Here is a 13,707-nt window from a genome sequence, read left to right as displayed (position 1 = left end):
ATAAAATTTTAAAAAGTCTTCTAGACTATCATTTAAAGCATCACATACTTCCGGAATTATCTTAGCTATGGATGCTTTCGAGATTCTAAAAAATATCGACAACAATCTGAACAATATTCCAGAAGAAAGGCATATCAATGTCATTTATATTATCACTCTTGCAGGTACAGCATCCTTCATGAGTGTATCTTGGCGTTGTATTTGTGGAGCAATTAAATTCAACAGTTTTTCCACTTGTTCAGGTGTTATTCTCAACACTGCTCTGTAATCTCTATAAAATTGTGTAATGATACATTCAACTGAAAACCTAAGATGAAAACTACCAATAAAGAAGTCGATTTCGGACCAATCATTTGACAAATTCGGACCTGATTGCTGTTTCTGACTATTTGATGGACATTTGAAAAATCGCCTGGCATCCCAGGTAAACCCGTGCCGTAGTATCTAGTTTCTCGCCAGCAGCTCACACTATGTGAACGGACAAGGCGAGTCAACCAATTGTCAAGCGAGTCCACCGGGTCAGTAGCTGCTCATTGTCAAGTCAGCTACTAGCAACGTATAAATGGGCCTTTAGAAGAATGACCGAGTTCAATGTTAAAAAATTCCTAAGACGTTGTTAATTTTCATTAACTCTCTCACCATCACATTGTCAGTTTATTTGAGGTTTTGATTTGTATCGCGAAAAGTACTGTATTTTGCTACTTTAGGTACAGTAATTTACATTTAATGCGACATTTTTCTAATTGGACAGACCTGTATGCGATACGTTTAGTTAGACATTTTTGTAAACATCGAGTTCGGGCCCAAATTATGGCCCCACATTGAAATTCGCCGCCAGACGTCGACGTTGTACCACTCTCATCTTCAATGTCCAATTACAGGTCAAATCGCCTCCAATGCGACACTGAGTGGTTCTCCGGCATGTCGCATTAAATGTAAATTACTGTATCAGTTTTCCAAACCAAAAGCTTTCATTTATGATTCCTACAATTTCAGAAGTTTATAAATTTTAATTGCAATCGCAAAAAAGACTAACAAACATTAAATGTCCGCTTGCAAATCTGGTAACTCAGTCTGGAAGTCCGTGAGGTAAAACGTCATCATCATGCATCCATTTGAAATGTCACGATATTGATGCCCGAAAATCAGAAAATCCGGATTTCTGCGTTGTCGGCCATGTTCAGCTGTCATTATGCTCTCAAATGTCATTATATTGTCAATAAATTTGACCGTGTAAGGCCCGCTTTACGATATTCCTCTCGGCAAATGACGTGACTAGAGTTTGTCACTTGGTGCGATTTGAAGTCGTGTCCTCATATGTTATCGACTCGGGTATCAAATAGGAGCAAACCAAAAATAACAAAATATCCCATCAGTATGATTTCGAATTTCGGCATTTCTGCTTAATCTCAATATGTTATTTGTTAGATTCCTGGTATACATTATTGACGGTGAACAGGCGATTATGATATTTATTCCGACCACTTCATGAACTTCATCGCAAACAAAATGCAACCATAATCTTCGACACAGTAATGAGAAAACCCAAACCACTATATTTTTGTTAAATCTAGGTTTTGTAGCGTAGCACAAATTTGAAGTTTCGGGTTTGAATTGCTCGAGTAACAGTATTCCAGAAAACAAATGGCGTATAGTTGTTTGATTTGGAATCGTACTGTCTTCTGTTATAGACTCAGGTAGAAAATATGAGTTAAAAGTAAGGCAACTTCCAAAACAGAGCGGATGACTACTGTTGCCTCACGCCTTTAGCGGCGCAGAATAACCGACTTAATAAGTACCATGATTGGAAACAAGGAATATGGAACTGCATATCGCTCTGCTATTCAGGTTGCGATAGGATCATCTATGACGAGCTACATTCACGTAACCTAGAAGTCATGGGGCTGCCGAAACCTTGCTAGACAGGACGGAAAATGGAAAAAGCGGCTATCCTTTAGCAGATATGTGAGATACCACCAACAGGCTAGGAATCAACTTTGTAGTGTTGGGCAAGACGCGTATGAATGGTTGGGAGTCGATTCACATGAGGATGTGCATGTTGGAGATTAAGGGCCATTTCATCATTAAGGTACACTGTCATGTGGCTTCCATGGCCTAATGATTAGCGTGGGGCTTATCAATGTTAGCTTCGGATTCAATTCCCATTCTGGTCAGAAATTTGTTTTTTCCTGATTTGCAATGGTTCAGAGAAACGGTCTGAGATGTGGCGAAATGAGCAATGAGTATTGAATGTTTCCCAGAAAAGCCACAAAACCCTAAAGTAGTTCCTCTAAGCGGGTTGATGCTGCTAAAAGCGTCTTTGAAACGATATGTAACCGGAAAACCTCCGATTTATAAAGTGGTCTTTTGAATGATTGTAATTGTATTGTATAGTATGGGCCTAAAATAAAAATCATTGTACAGTAAGGTCCAAAATAATGAAAATACAATGTCCTAATTATTCGAATTCTCGATGAACTAATGTTTTCTAGAGACTATTTGTATTTAGACCGCTTAAAGTTCTACAGAATTTGAAGTAGAAGTCGCTTTGTTGTTGAATTTTCGGCCAATAGTTAGAATTTCACGGACATAATATCTCTCTAATATCCCTCGTGCGCTATCAAGTACCAAGTCGAAGGTAAGTTTTTTTTTCTGATAGCATATTTTTATATATTTGCTCTGGTGCTTTTAGATAGTATTTGGATAAGAGACGAATTTAAGAAAGGGTATGAATTATAAACAACGTTTGATCATTGTGCTGATCTGAGGGCTCAAAATATGTTGGCCTATTCCAGCTGGGACCGTTAAAAATAAGATTGTCGTAACATTTTGACGTAGTAGTATAATGTTCAAAGATGACACGAGTTTAGAGTAGAACTTATTTCTGTTGTTGTTCCTTCCACCTCCGCTCCTGCGCTCTGAAGTGGACTTGTGGAAGAGAAGGATATTTAAATTTGTCCAGTGCGGAGATATCAACAGAAACAATCGTTTCTGTTCAATTTCAGGACCCTTCTTTGATTAATTGACCTTTTTCAAGGATACAGATGAACTTTGAAGTTTAAGGCCTCGATAATAGAAAAAAATCAATGAATCTATTGCAGTTGTAGAACGCGAAAGAAGACCTTAAAAAAGGGTACCGAGAGATATTTGGAAGAAATTTGAATTCTCGTGAAATTCTCGCTTTGCAATACTAAGGTAATTTGACTGGAAATAACCCATTAACGAGCATAACAACGAGAATCGCATAACTATTTAGGCGAACAACTCATCCGGTCAATACGAAGATCAATCATTCACGAATTTTAAAAATCAATGACATCCCTAGTTTTTGTTTTGTTTTTTTCGTCGCACTAACACAATCAAAATCTGTAATATTCTTACCTTGCATTCAATCACGAATGTGTTTTATCTTCAGACAACTAGTAAACAAAAGCAGCCGAAAAATCTTGCGATCTATCTCATAAATATACATTTTTTCTGTAAATTGAGTTGAGGGACCACATGAAATGATGTCCGATCAAGTATCTGAGACCACCGACAAAGATCTTGCTTCCAACGTAGAAAATCTGAACCTTGGCCATGAACAGAAACAGGAAAAACAAGAGGCGAAGAAAGGTACATGCGTTTGATTTGGATTAATAACGCCTTCATTATTTGTTTTATTTCAGTTGACATCATCCTACATGCCACCGGAAATGCCCCAATACTGAAGCAGAAAAAATGGACCGTTGATCAGGAGAAACCAATCAGTGCAATCATCAAATTTATCCACAAATACTTGAAGCTGGAGCCTGGAGAGAAACTGGTGAGTCATCGGCTCGTCGAGATTCCCATTGACAAGATTCCAAAATTAATTTCTTCCAGTTTTTGTACATCAATCAAACATTCGCACCATCACCGGATCAAATTATTAAGAACTTGTATGAATGTTACGGAGCCAACGGAAAGCTAGTGCTGCACTATGCTAAAAGTCAAGCTTGGGGCTGAATTGAATGAAATCGAAATCGAATTATAGCTGCCGTGATAACCATTCTTCGTTTCACTCTAAGTCATTTAATGTAAGGCTTTGCGATGCTTCTAACATGAGCATACACTGAATTAGATATAGCAGCGTATTTGTTGGGTACGTAATTTGTGTTCTTAAGAAAGAAAAACCATATTTCATTTAGGAAAACGTTTATTGAATAATGAATCTACATTGCTTCGATACATTCCCACCGCTTAATTATCACCACGCAGCGAGTCGATGTGATCTGCTGCTTCCTTCGCCACCCGATGGTATTTGCCGATGGCAGGACGATAATAGTACGACTGATAGTCTTGTCTCTCAGCCATCTTCTCACGAATCTTCTTCTCCAGCGCCAGCATCTCAGCTTTCTCACCTTCCTCGTGCAAAAAGTGCAGCATCTTTTCATAATCCTGCTGCGGATTGTTCATTATGTAGCGCGCGATAAAACGTGAGATCGGATGTTTGTGGTATTCCCAGTGTTTTGGCTCGTATCCTTCCGGAATTTCAGTCAGCTGAGCTGGTCCAATGAAGACGTTTGTATAGAACACTATCGCGAGAACCGGGATCGCACCAACCATTACGTAGAAATGAAACAGATCCTTAAACTTGTGCCACTGGAATCGTGAGGGTGTGATGGTAAACATTCTCGGTCCATGGCCACCGGACATAGCGCGGTACTGCATCAGTGCTGCAAAAAAAAGTTTGTTTTGTTATTGTTGAACTTTGCTGATTGGGTTGCATAACAAGCCTCCCTTGTGAATATTTCAATAATTCTAATCGCAGGTGAACTAAAGTTGGATAATTATGATTCGTGACAATTCTTACCATTTTTACTAGCATTGCACAGTGCCGGGCTGCGGACAATCGCAGTACAAATTTGCGGAGAACGTAAAATCGAGCTCCAGATGGCCATTTTTCAACTGGTTGAGCTATACACGATTTTGACAATAACAGTCAAATGTCAATCCAGCGAAATTACCGCAGGGGTGTTCTAAAGCCACAATTCAGCTTCAGTTATTCAAAACATTCAAGTGTCATCCATGTACTACGTGGTTCTCGTCGTTCACATATACAGTCTTTTTTTAGAAATTGTCCATGGTGAGGGGGAGGGGATATAGGTAATGTCCACGTAGACCCGTAAAATAACCATTTTATTGAAATATTCACATCTTTTAAAAAATATGCGGAATCTGTTTTACATTTTCATGAATTTTTAAATTTGCTTGCCTTGTAAATTTCTTATTTAACAATAAAACGGTTAAACCCAGGCTATTGACACTGCCTATATAACTAACTGTTCGGACCAGCCTGGGACACCAATTTCAACAGCAGCGTTTTGTTGTTAGCAGCTTTAAACTGAAATATTTTTTATTACTTTCTATTTCTTTTCAGGTTCATCTTTTTACATTTACAGTTTTTCGCCTAATCCTTTCGGACGAACTTTATTTTCAGGTCAGCTATGGTGCTCACGATTCCAGTACAGCTATAAATTTTGTGATTTTGAATAAATGTTTCAAAATAAACGAACCCTATGTTTTGACACTTTTGAACTACGTCTTTAATTAAGGGTGCCAAATCAGAAAACAGGTCACGTTTTTATGAAATAAAGTTAACGTTAATAACTATTTTTGCCGCTAACGGATTCTGGCGATCTACATACTAAACGAATCAAAAATTCCCTAAGATTTGTTGATTATGATATACATTACAATCCCCTGGTTTGTAAATGGTTAAAATTCATGAAAACTTTAGGCGTTTCCATTTTCCCATACATTTGTTCTGTCCATTTGTGTGCTCTTCCGAACAGAGCTGTCAATAACGAGCAACTTATCGACGACCAACAAAGGGGAAATCGTAGGATTTGAAGTCTCCGTGAACAAAGGAAAAGCAGAAGAATGAAGGGGAATACTCGCCTAGAGTATAAACGGTGGATCTCGCTGAGGCAAACTTTCATTCGGCATCAGACTGTTGAGCAATCCAGTTCACTTTGCTTTCGCTGCGCTTCGATCTAAGATTGGACCCCACCAGTGGTAATCCAACTTGGATATCGTCGTTTGGTTTTTCTGTTCGTTTTTCGCGTTATTCGTATCGTGTGTTTTTCTTTTCGCGTCATAAATTGGACGCTTCGCGTAGTGTGTGTGTAGTGTGTGCAAGAAGAAGAGGAAGGCAGGTTCAAGCCCTGTAAAAAACGAACGCATTGCCAGGGGCAAGAAAAAATTTCGAGGCAAGCGTCATCTAATGATGCACGCGATGTTGGTGCGGTGAAAAGCGCTCGCACTGAACCGAGCCTTCGCGAGTGTGACACCGCAACGAACAACAGCGAAGTAGGCGATTTCGGCGCGTCGGTCGAAAATGTAAACGCCGTTACCCAGGCAGCAACCAAAATCAAGCTCCCTCCGCTGGTGGTGAAGGCGGTCGCTCTTGACAAACTCATCAGCGAATTCGCATCGATGGGTGTTACAGCAGAATACAAGCTGTGTAGCACAATCCAGTCTTTTTCCAAGCAGTTAACATTGTTTGTTTTCTGTTATTATAAGGGCTTCGTTGGTGCCTTTGAGTATGCCTCAATACATTAAACTGACGTTATGGCGAAGCAGGCGTTAAGGTTGTGCGCCCAAAATTATTTGGGGAATACCAAGCAACTTGAATGTCTTACTGGAATGTTATAAGTTATTTAGATTCGCGTGTCAGTCGCAAAACTGCCTTCAACTAGAATTGCATTTGCGCTAATATTGATCATAATGAAGCAATACTACTGTTTTCGAAGTTGTTGATATTAACAAAACGAGTTTATTTCACTTGTTTAGTCACCAAGAAAGTAAATGTTCTGGAATTTTGTATGTGATTAACTTTTGCTTCCCAGTAGCAAAACTTCCTCCACTAAGGGTGACAGCTGCGCTTCTCTCGAGCATGAGAAAGTAATGCAACTTTTTTCGAGGCCAGTAATATTAACAGAAGCGTTTCTTTTGAGAATAGCGCAAAATGATGAGAAGTGTTTATATTCCTAGTAGTTTCAAGCCACCAATGTATGGCTCTGTATGCATGCTATGGCGAACGATTGTTTGGCGCTTGGTTTACGTTGTACGAACGATGCCTAGAGGTGCGATTCCTTTGAGGCAATACTGAATAACATGTAGCATGATATTTGATACTTGCAAGTGTTGTCATTGTTGTTGTTTCCATGCGGTGCCAAAGATATATTGATGTAGAGATGAGATGTGGAATAATGGTGCTGGTGTAACATGTATATAATCGACTGTAGCCGAGTCTATGTCAATTGCGTAAAAGGCCACCGGAATAGCGTTCGAGGTAAATTTTCAATGCATTGACATGAAATAATTTGCGACATACGATCAGCAAGTGTATTGTTTTGCGAGGGCAAGAGTGAATCATCAATCAATACTCGTCAACTGATTTTACAATGAAAAAAACCATTTTAGAGATTATTCTACTAAGCAGTTGTTTCTAAAATTTCACAGCATTATAGAGTAATATCCGAAAGTATAAACAAGCGACTTATATAAAATAACAGCGTAGTTCTACGTAAAACAATGGGGTCGTATCTTGGACACAGCCTCCTATAATTTTTTTACCTTACGCTTCTACACTTCTACGACTACTACTTCTTAGTAGCTCTTAAACTCGGCGTCTCTCCATAAATCTGTTCACAATTTTATTTTCACTCTAAACTTTCCAATTCACTTAGCAATAGCAATCCAATATATCTTCAGCCATAGGGCACTTGCAGCGTGCATATGTATTAGTCTGTTGGGCAGGCAAAATAGATCGCTGCATAGGATTTATATGGATCGACAAGATTGAGCTTTGTTTAAATAATTATTTTAGCGAAATAGTTGTAGAAATTACGCGCTACACTACACTAATAACATGCGAATATATGTCTCTTTACATAACAATATTTACTTTTAGCGTCGAAGCCATATATACGGAGAAAAATAGAAATTTCTGTTATGGCTAAGATCCATATTAATCGAAGCAGATTGATTATTCAAAAAGTTTCACAGATAAAAAAAAAGTGCAAGCTGCACAATGCGATTGTATAGCCGGATTGTGTGAAGTGTGCTTCGTGCTTTTTGCCCTAAAATGCTAGTCTCGCGAAGAAGTAAACTATAATGAATATTCGTTTGCAGATATTCTTAATCGGTGGTTAGTTTCGCCCAAAAAAGCAGATGATTATGTTGAAATTAAGAGCATATTCAGCCAGAAAGATCAACCAACCCTCAGATATGATTTCCGGGTACCTGAATGCTCTGCGGAGAAGTGAAATATGGTTATAAGAAAATTGATCGGAAACGAAGAAAATCCATCAATTGGCTAATTCATGGAAAATACAAGGAAGCATTCGAACGTGAGCTCGAGCCTCTGTGTCTTGAATCTAGGTCCGAACGTGCTGATAATCCTTTCCTGTTATTTTTTCGATTCAAATTTAATAGGAAAGTCGCTCGTCTTTCTAATAGGAAAGTCGTGCTCCCTTGGCCGAGTGGTTAGCGTCATAACTAACATGCCGGGTGTTCGGGTTCGATTCCCGTTCTGGTCGGGGGAATTTTTCGTCAAAGAAATTTCCTCCGACTTGCACTGTGATCACGCGTATTCTAGAGCTTGCCACTCAGAATGCATTCAAGGCGTGTTATTTGGCATAGAAATCTCAACTAAGTACTAATAAAAATGACGCAAGTAAAACTACGTTGAGACGGCGAAGTTCCTCTAGGAACGTTAGTGCCATTGAAGAAGAAGAAGAAGAAGAAGAAGGGAAGTCGCTCAATGAACATCGCGAAATACAGTAGAATCCCGATTATCCGCGGAATAGTCTGGCAAAGTCAGCGCGGATAACGCAATAAAGTATTAAAAATAAGATTCAAACACGAAAAAAACATATTTGAGTATGAAAACTGTGTTTTATCAATACAGAAATCATTGAAGTATCCATCTATAAGCTCATATACACCAGTGTTCAGATAATGTGAAAAGCAGCACCAAAACAAAAGAGCAAGAGCCTACCACTCACTGACGAATTTCGAGAAGGTCACACGAGAATTACTATGAAACTCGCTTTCGCACCGCGGTTCATCCACTCGCGGATAATCGAGGTTCCACTGTAGGTGCTAGTAAGTTAAGCAATATGCCTCACACAAAAGCTCTTGTTCGGTAAATAGCTTGCCTAACTGTTTCACAAAGTTCATGTTAGTTCTATGAAATGTTTCGCGCTAATAGAAAGATCGCAACTATATTTAAATCATCTACAAGAACGTCGATTGATAATGAATTCGCTTCTGTTGCATAGAAGCTACGAATGTAAACAAATGATGTTTGCCCAACAGATGCTCTGCATGTATTTGTAGCAAGAGCCCTATACCAGGGACAGAAATACAGCTGTACTAGCGTTGTACGTGTACAGCGTTGTACAGGTACCACGGTAGCATTACACACATACTTTGGTTCTACATTGTACCATGTCGAACATGTTGAACTGACAATCAGAAATTTGACCACGCATTTGAATACATATTTCAATGAAAATTGTTTTTATTTAGCGTCTAAACTATCAAATATAACAAACAAGTTTCCAATCTGAGTTATTAACTCAAGAGAAAATCAATGAAACGAATATTTACCGAGTGTTTTGATTCGATTTGTTCATGCTACCCACCATTACCCGTCTATGGCGCTGCGCACAGTTGGAATTAACAAGCTGTAGCCATGTACAGCGGTAAAACAGGTCGGTACAGGTACAACGATTGTACCGAGTTGCTTGCATGCTTCTAGCGCTCATACAATTTTCGAAGTACAACGCTAGTACAGCTGTATGTCTGTCATAAGTATTATCGCTGCTTTGTGGAAACACTACTCTGTTTACAAGATGTCAAAATTTTGCATCATTTTGTATCATTTGACAAAAACCAAAATATGAAGTTAAAATCCCACCTTTTATTAGTTATCGCGTTATTCGCCTTAGCGTTCGCTCTCACGCACACACCCACGGCACTCATTCGCAAAACGCCAAAGAAATCGCAGCCGAAAGGCAAAACTTGTTTTCATACGCTTTGGTCGTCGTTTCTTGTTTACTCGTCAGCTCCAGGCAACCGAGTCAAACGAAAACTACGCGTCGGGTTGAAAAGATCGTTTCGTATTGTGAGTTTGTGGAAGATTGAGTGTAGTGTGATGTATTTTGTTTTATTAGTTTGGTCAAAATAAAACAGTAGAGTTTGCACGGAAAGAAAAATCTTATTAGAAAATAGTGCCAGGATGAACAAATTTGCAAGCGAAAAACAGTGTATCAGCGCACCCGTAGTTCTTGGATGAAAAAAGTGTTTGATTCTATTTTGTGCAGTAGCAAAGGCTATTTATGGTTTGCGACCTTCAACGCCTACTTGAACGGGAAAGGGTACGAAAAACAGATGTCCGCGACCAGTGCCAATAAAGAACGGAATACAATTATTGTTATATACATGTCGTTTGCCAAAGTTTGTTCATTCAAGCGCAACTAAAAATAATAATTTTCCAGTGTGTCGAGCTATATTACATTCTTACGGGAAACATCAATCAATTATTTATTTTAAGATTTGTATAGGTTTTATGTGTTCGATTTATCGCCTCTGTTAATCGAAATTGCTTCCTTACAGAACTGAAAAATGCTTCGAAGCGAATAGTGGATGTTTTCTTGACCCAACCCAATTCTGACCACAAGAAGAACAGAAAAACGGTGAATGTCCTTGGTGTGTTCGTGTTCGCGCTGTAACCAGGTTGCTGTGAAAATGTGTTAAAAAGGGCGTACTTTTTTACTGATCCAGTGGAAGGCTAGCGAGGGGAGTCCCAAGGGCGTAGTGCCAGTCCACCGATGACGAAAGCGAAAGTGCGTGTTTTCCCGTCGTAACCAGGAAGCGGTGAAAATAAATATATAAGACGTACACAGAGGAATCGCATATTTGCATATCAAAACGAGCACGAGTGGAAACAAGAAAAAGTAATACTCGGATGTTAGACGAATGGTAAGTGATAACGTGGCACATGACAACAATCCTCCGTCGCTGCTCACTCGTACAGAGGAAGAAGAGTAATTTTGATTAGTCTTCGTCAACGGAGCCGAATTTCGATATTCGCGTAAATACAACACATCACGTAGTGATCAGCTTGCGATCAGCGCAATGGAGGCGTTCGAGCAGAAGAACAATATCAATCTGCCTGTGAGATTTCCAGGTAAGTGTCACCCCGTTTTATTTTAACTCCGTGATCACAAATTCAACAACTGTGTGTGGAGTGGAACGTATGAGAGCGGAAAAGCATAATCGGTTTATCGCATTTATGACCATGCTATCGCGTATGTACTCACACGCCTGCCCAAGCGATAGTCCGATATGCGAACGGTTTCACTCGAAAGGCTATGTGACATGGATGAATCAGTCGCAGTTTTTTCGATCCATAATGCCTTGGAGATCTCAATTCAAACAACATAGAAATGCATGGACGCGAGATAGAATGACATGACCATGAACGGAATCGAATTAATATCTAGTATATTTATTCCCATGCTTTTTAATAGAAATGCTCTTTCTTTGATCGTTTGGAAAGCCAAAAACAATTAATTTTCTTTATATCTTTTTATAAAAGAAAATTCTTTCAACTTGTACTCGTATCATAGAACTCGTAAAACATTTCACCACTTACCGGCTGAACTGTACATTTTATACGAAAACAAATATTCAGGGAATATTTTTTAAATTTTTACTGCTATATTACTTTGCAAGCATAACATCAATGATGCAGATGTTGATATGGATTACGGGTTTCCCACATCCGTTTAATAAATGATAGTCAAAATACATCACTACTCATTTCGTTTCTAAAGCACTTCAAACGGAGAAACTTGTTACATTATTTTTAAAGATTGTTGAAACTCGAATTGATATACTCGGATGGCCACAATTTTTTAATGACTGTGTACCTCAGTTTCTGCATGCTTTTTGATCGGGTGATCTTTTATCCCACGAGAATTATTTTTTTGAGAATAAAAAAAAAATCCTCATCACTCGTCAGAAATCAATGCATTTATCCATAAATGTAAAAACCTTTTTATCGGAGAGGCGAATGAATTGAAAAGTTTAAGCCTATATAATTCAAAAATTCATTCATTCATTTTATCGGGCGATATTTTGTTATATTAGGCTGTCAAAAAAGCCCTGCGGTATTTTTTTTTTGAATTTTCATTTGTTCATAAAATTAATTACAATCATCTGTTTTAAGTCAAATATGCGCCGTTTTGTTCGATGACTTGTTCCCAACGAGATGCCAACTTCATAATACCCCTGTTATAGAAGCTCGCTTCCTCATTGGCAAAAAACTCGGATAGCCAATTTTCACAGGCCTCTTTTGTGGCTATCTTTTGACTACCTAGCTCGTTCGCCATGGACAAAAACAGGTGGTAGTCACTTGGTGCAAGGTCCGGACTATACGGCGGATGCAAAAGAACCTCCCATACGAGCTCCCGGAGCTTCTGGCGCGTCACCAAAGAAGTGTGTGGCCTGGCGTTGTCCTGATGGAAGACAATGCGGCCTCTGTTTATCAAAGATGGCCTCTTCTTCATGAGTGCTACCTTCAAGCGGTCCAGTTGTTGGCAGTACAGGTCCGAATTGAGCGTTTGGCCATAGGGAAGCAGCCCATAATAGATTATTCCTTGACAATCCCACCAAACACACAGCAGAACCTTCCTGGCCGTTAATGAGGGCTTGGCCACCGTCTGAGCCGCTTCAGCGGGCTTCGACCACGACCGTTTGCGCTTCACGTTGTCGTAAGTGACCCACTTTTCATCGCCAGTCACCATCCGCTTCAGAAACGGGTCGATTTTGTTGCGATTCAGCAGCGATTCACATGCGTCGATTCGGTCAAAGATGTTTTTTTTGCGTCAATGTGTGTGGCACCCATACATCGAGCTTCTTTGTGAATCCAAGCTTCTTCAAATGGTTAATAAAGGTTTGATGACTTATCCCCAGCTCTTGGCCGATGCTACGGCTGCTACTGTGCCGGTCTTTCTCGGCTAATTCAGCGATTTTGTCGCAATTTTCGACGACAGGCCTTCCGGAGCGTGGCGCATCTTCGACGACCTCTACACCAGAACGAAAACGTTGAAACCATCGTTGTGCGGTGGAAATGGAAACTGTATCGGGTCCATAAACTGCACAAATTTTATTGGCAGCTTGAGATGCATTTTTGCCTTTGTCATAGTAGTACTGTAAAATATGTCGGATTTTCTCTTTATTTTGCTCCATATTTGCGACACTATAACTCACGAACGACTTAACCAAACAAAACACTGTCAAGGACTATATTATAGCGCGCAAAAATACCTTTCCAACAAGCTATAGTATGACTCGATACAATGAGTAAAGAGTGTGTCACATCAAATTGCATCACGGAAAAAACGCTGTAGAAATTCGCCCAGTAGACCGATCCTTTTGAAAATTTTAGACAGTAAAATAAAAACTATTAAACAACTTTTGGCATTTTCTTTTTATTCATACTTCGAGCCCAAGCCCGTATGCTCGCACCTTCCTCTTTACACCGTCCATAAGGTTCTTTACAACGTCAGGTTGTAGTTTTTTTTTAACAGAAATCCATTTTCTCTTGAAGTCCGCCTCCGATTTGACAACTTTTGGGTTCGGTTCTTCCAGAGGGCCTGCTTCATA

At 39.4% G+C, this 13,707-nt stretch overlaps 3 protein-coding genes across 9 annotated transcripts in view; 2 read left to right on the top strand and 1 right to left on the bottom strand.

Annotated features, from left to right (window-relative positions):
* The first annotated feature begins 3,400 nt into the window (after positions 1 to 3,400).
* On the top strand, positions 3,401 to 4,115 carry LOC129768308 (autophagy protein 12-like). The gene is made up of 3 exons (XM_055769859.1): positions 3,401 to 3,615; positions 3,669 to 3,805; positions 3,865 to 4,115. The coding sequence occupies exons 1-3, from the start codon at positions 3,507 to 3,509 to the stop codon at positions 3,985 to 3,987; spliced, it is 369 nt and encodes a 122-aa protein (XP_055625834.1). The 5' UTR covers positions 3,401 to 3,506; the 3' UTR covers positions 3,988 to 4,115.
* A 44-nt stretch (positions 4,116 to 4,159) lies between these two features.
* On the bottom strand, positions 4,160 to 4,970 carry LOC129768306 (NADH dehydrogenase [ubiquinone] 1 beta subcomplex subunit 5, mitochondrial). The gene is made up of 2 exons (XM_055769858.1): positions 4,835 to 4,970; positions 4,160 to 4,697 (listed from the first exon to the last, which is right to left on the bottom strand). Exons 1-2 carry the CDS (start codon positions 4,920 to 4,922, stop codon positions 4,222 to 4,224), a joined length of 564 nt encoding a protein of 187 aa, XP_055625833.1. The 5' UTR covers positions 4,923 to 4,970; the 3' UTR covers positions 4,160 to 4,221.
* Positions 4,971 to 10,019: 5,049 nt separating this feature from the next.
* LOC129769145 (rho GTPase-activating protein 68F) overlaps positions 10,020 to 13,707 on the top strand; it is an 82,493-nt gene continuing 78,805 nt past the window's right edge. The window contains exons 1-3 of one of the 7 annotated variants that reach the window (XM_055771230.1): positions 10,020 to 10,159; positions 10,651 to 10,770; positions 10,819 to 11,224. In XM_055771230.1, coding sequence (XP_055627205.1) covers positions 11,173 to 11,224 — 52 coding nt within the window. In that variant the 5' untranslated portion in view covers positions 10,020 to 10,159; positions 10,651 to 10,770; positions 10,819 to 11,172. Of the gene's footprint in view, positions 10,192 to 10,220; positions 10,413 to 10,467; positions 10,593 to 10,650; positions 11,225 to 13,707 lie in introns of those variants that run through there. The other 6 variants (XM_055771229.1, XM_055771231.1, XM_055771232.1 and 3 more) reach the window with 6 other exon arrangements.

The sequence above is a fragment of the Toxorhynchites rutilus genome, chromosome 2 (genome assembly GCF_029784135.1).
Source record: "Toxorhynchites rutilus septentrionalis strain SRP chromosome 2, ASM2978413v1, whole genome shotgun sequence".
NCBI lineage: Eukaryota > Metazoa > Arthropoda > Insecta > Diptera > Culicidae > Toxorhynchites > Toxorhynchites rutilus.
This window is presented reverse-complemented; position numbering and strand designations above follow the sequence as displayed.

Coding starts and splice junctions, on each gene's coding strand:
- LOC129768308 (XM_055769859.1), top strand. CDS start 3,507: ATGATGTCCGATCAAGTATCTGAGACCACCGACAAAGATCTTGCTTCC. Junction 3,616..3,668: donor AAAACAAGAGGCGAAGAAAG/GTACATGCGTTT, acceptor GTTTTATTTCAG/TTGACATCATCCTACATGCC. Junction 3,806..3,864: donor TGGAGCCTGGAGAGAAACTG/GTGAGTCATCGG, acceptor AATTTCTTCCAG/TTTTTGTACATCAATCAAAC.
- LOC129768306 (XM_055769858.1), bottom strand. CDS start 4,922: ATGGCCATCTGGAGCTCGATTTTACGTTCTCCGCAAATTTGTACTGCG. Junction 4,698..4,834: donor GTGCAATGCTAGTAAAAATG/GTAAGAATTGTC, acceptor TTTTTTTTGCAG/CACTGATGCAGTACCGCGCT.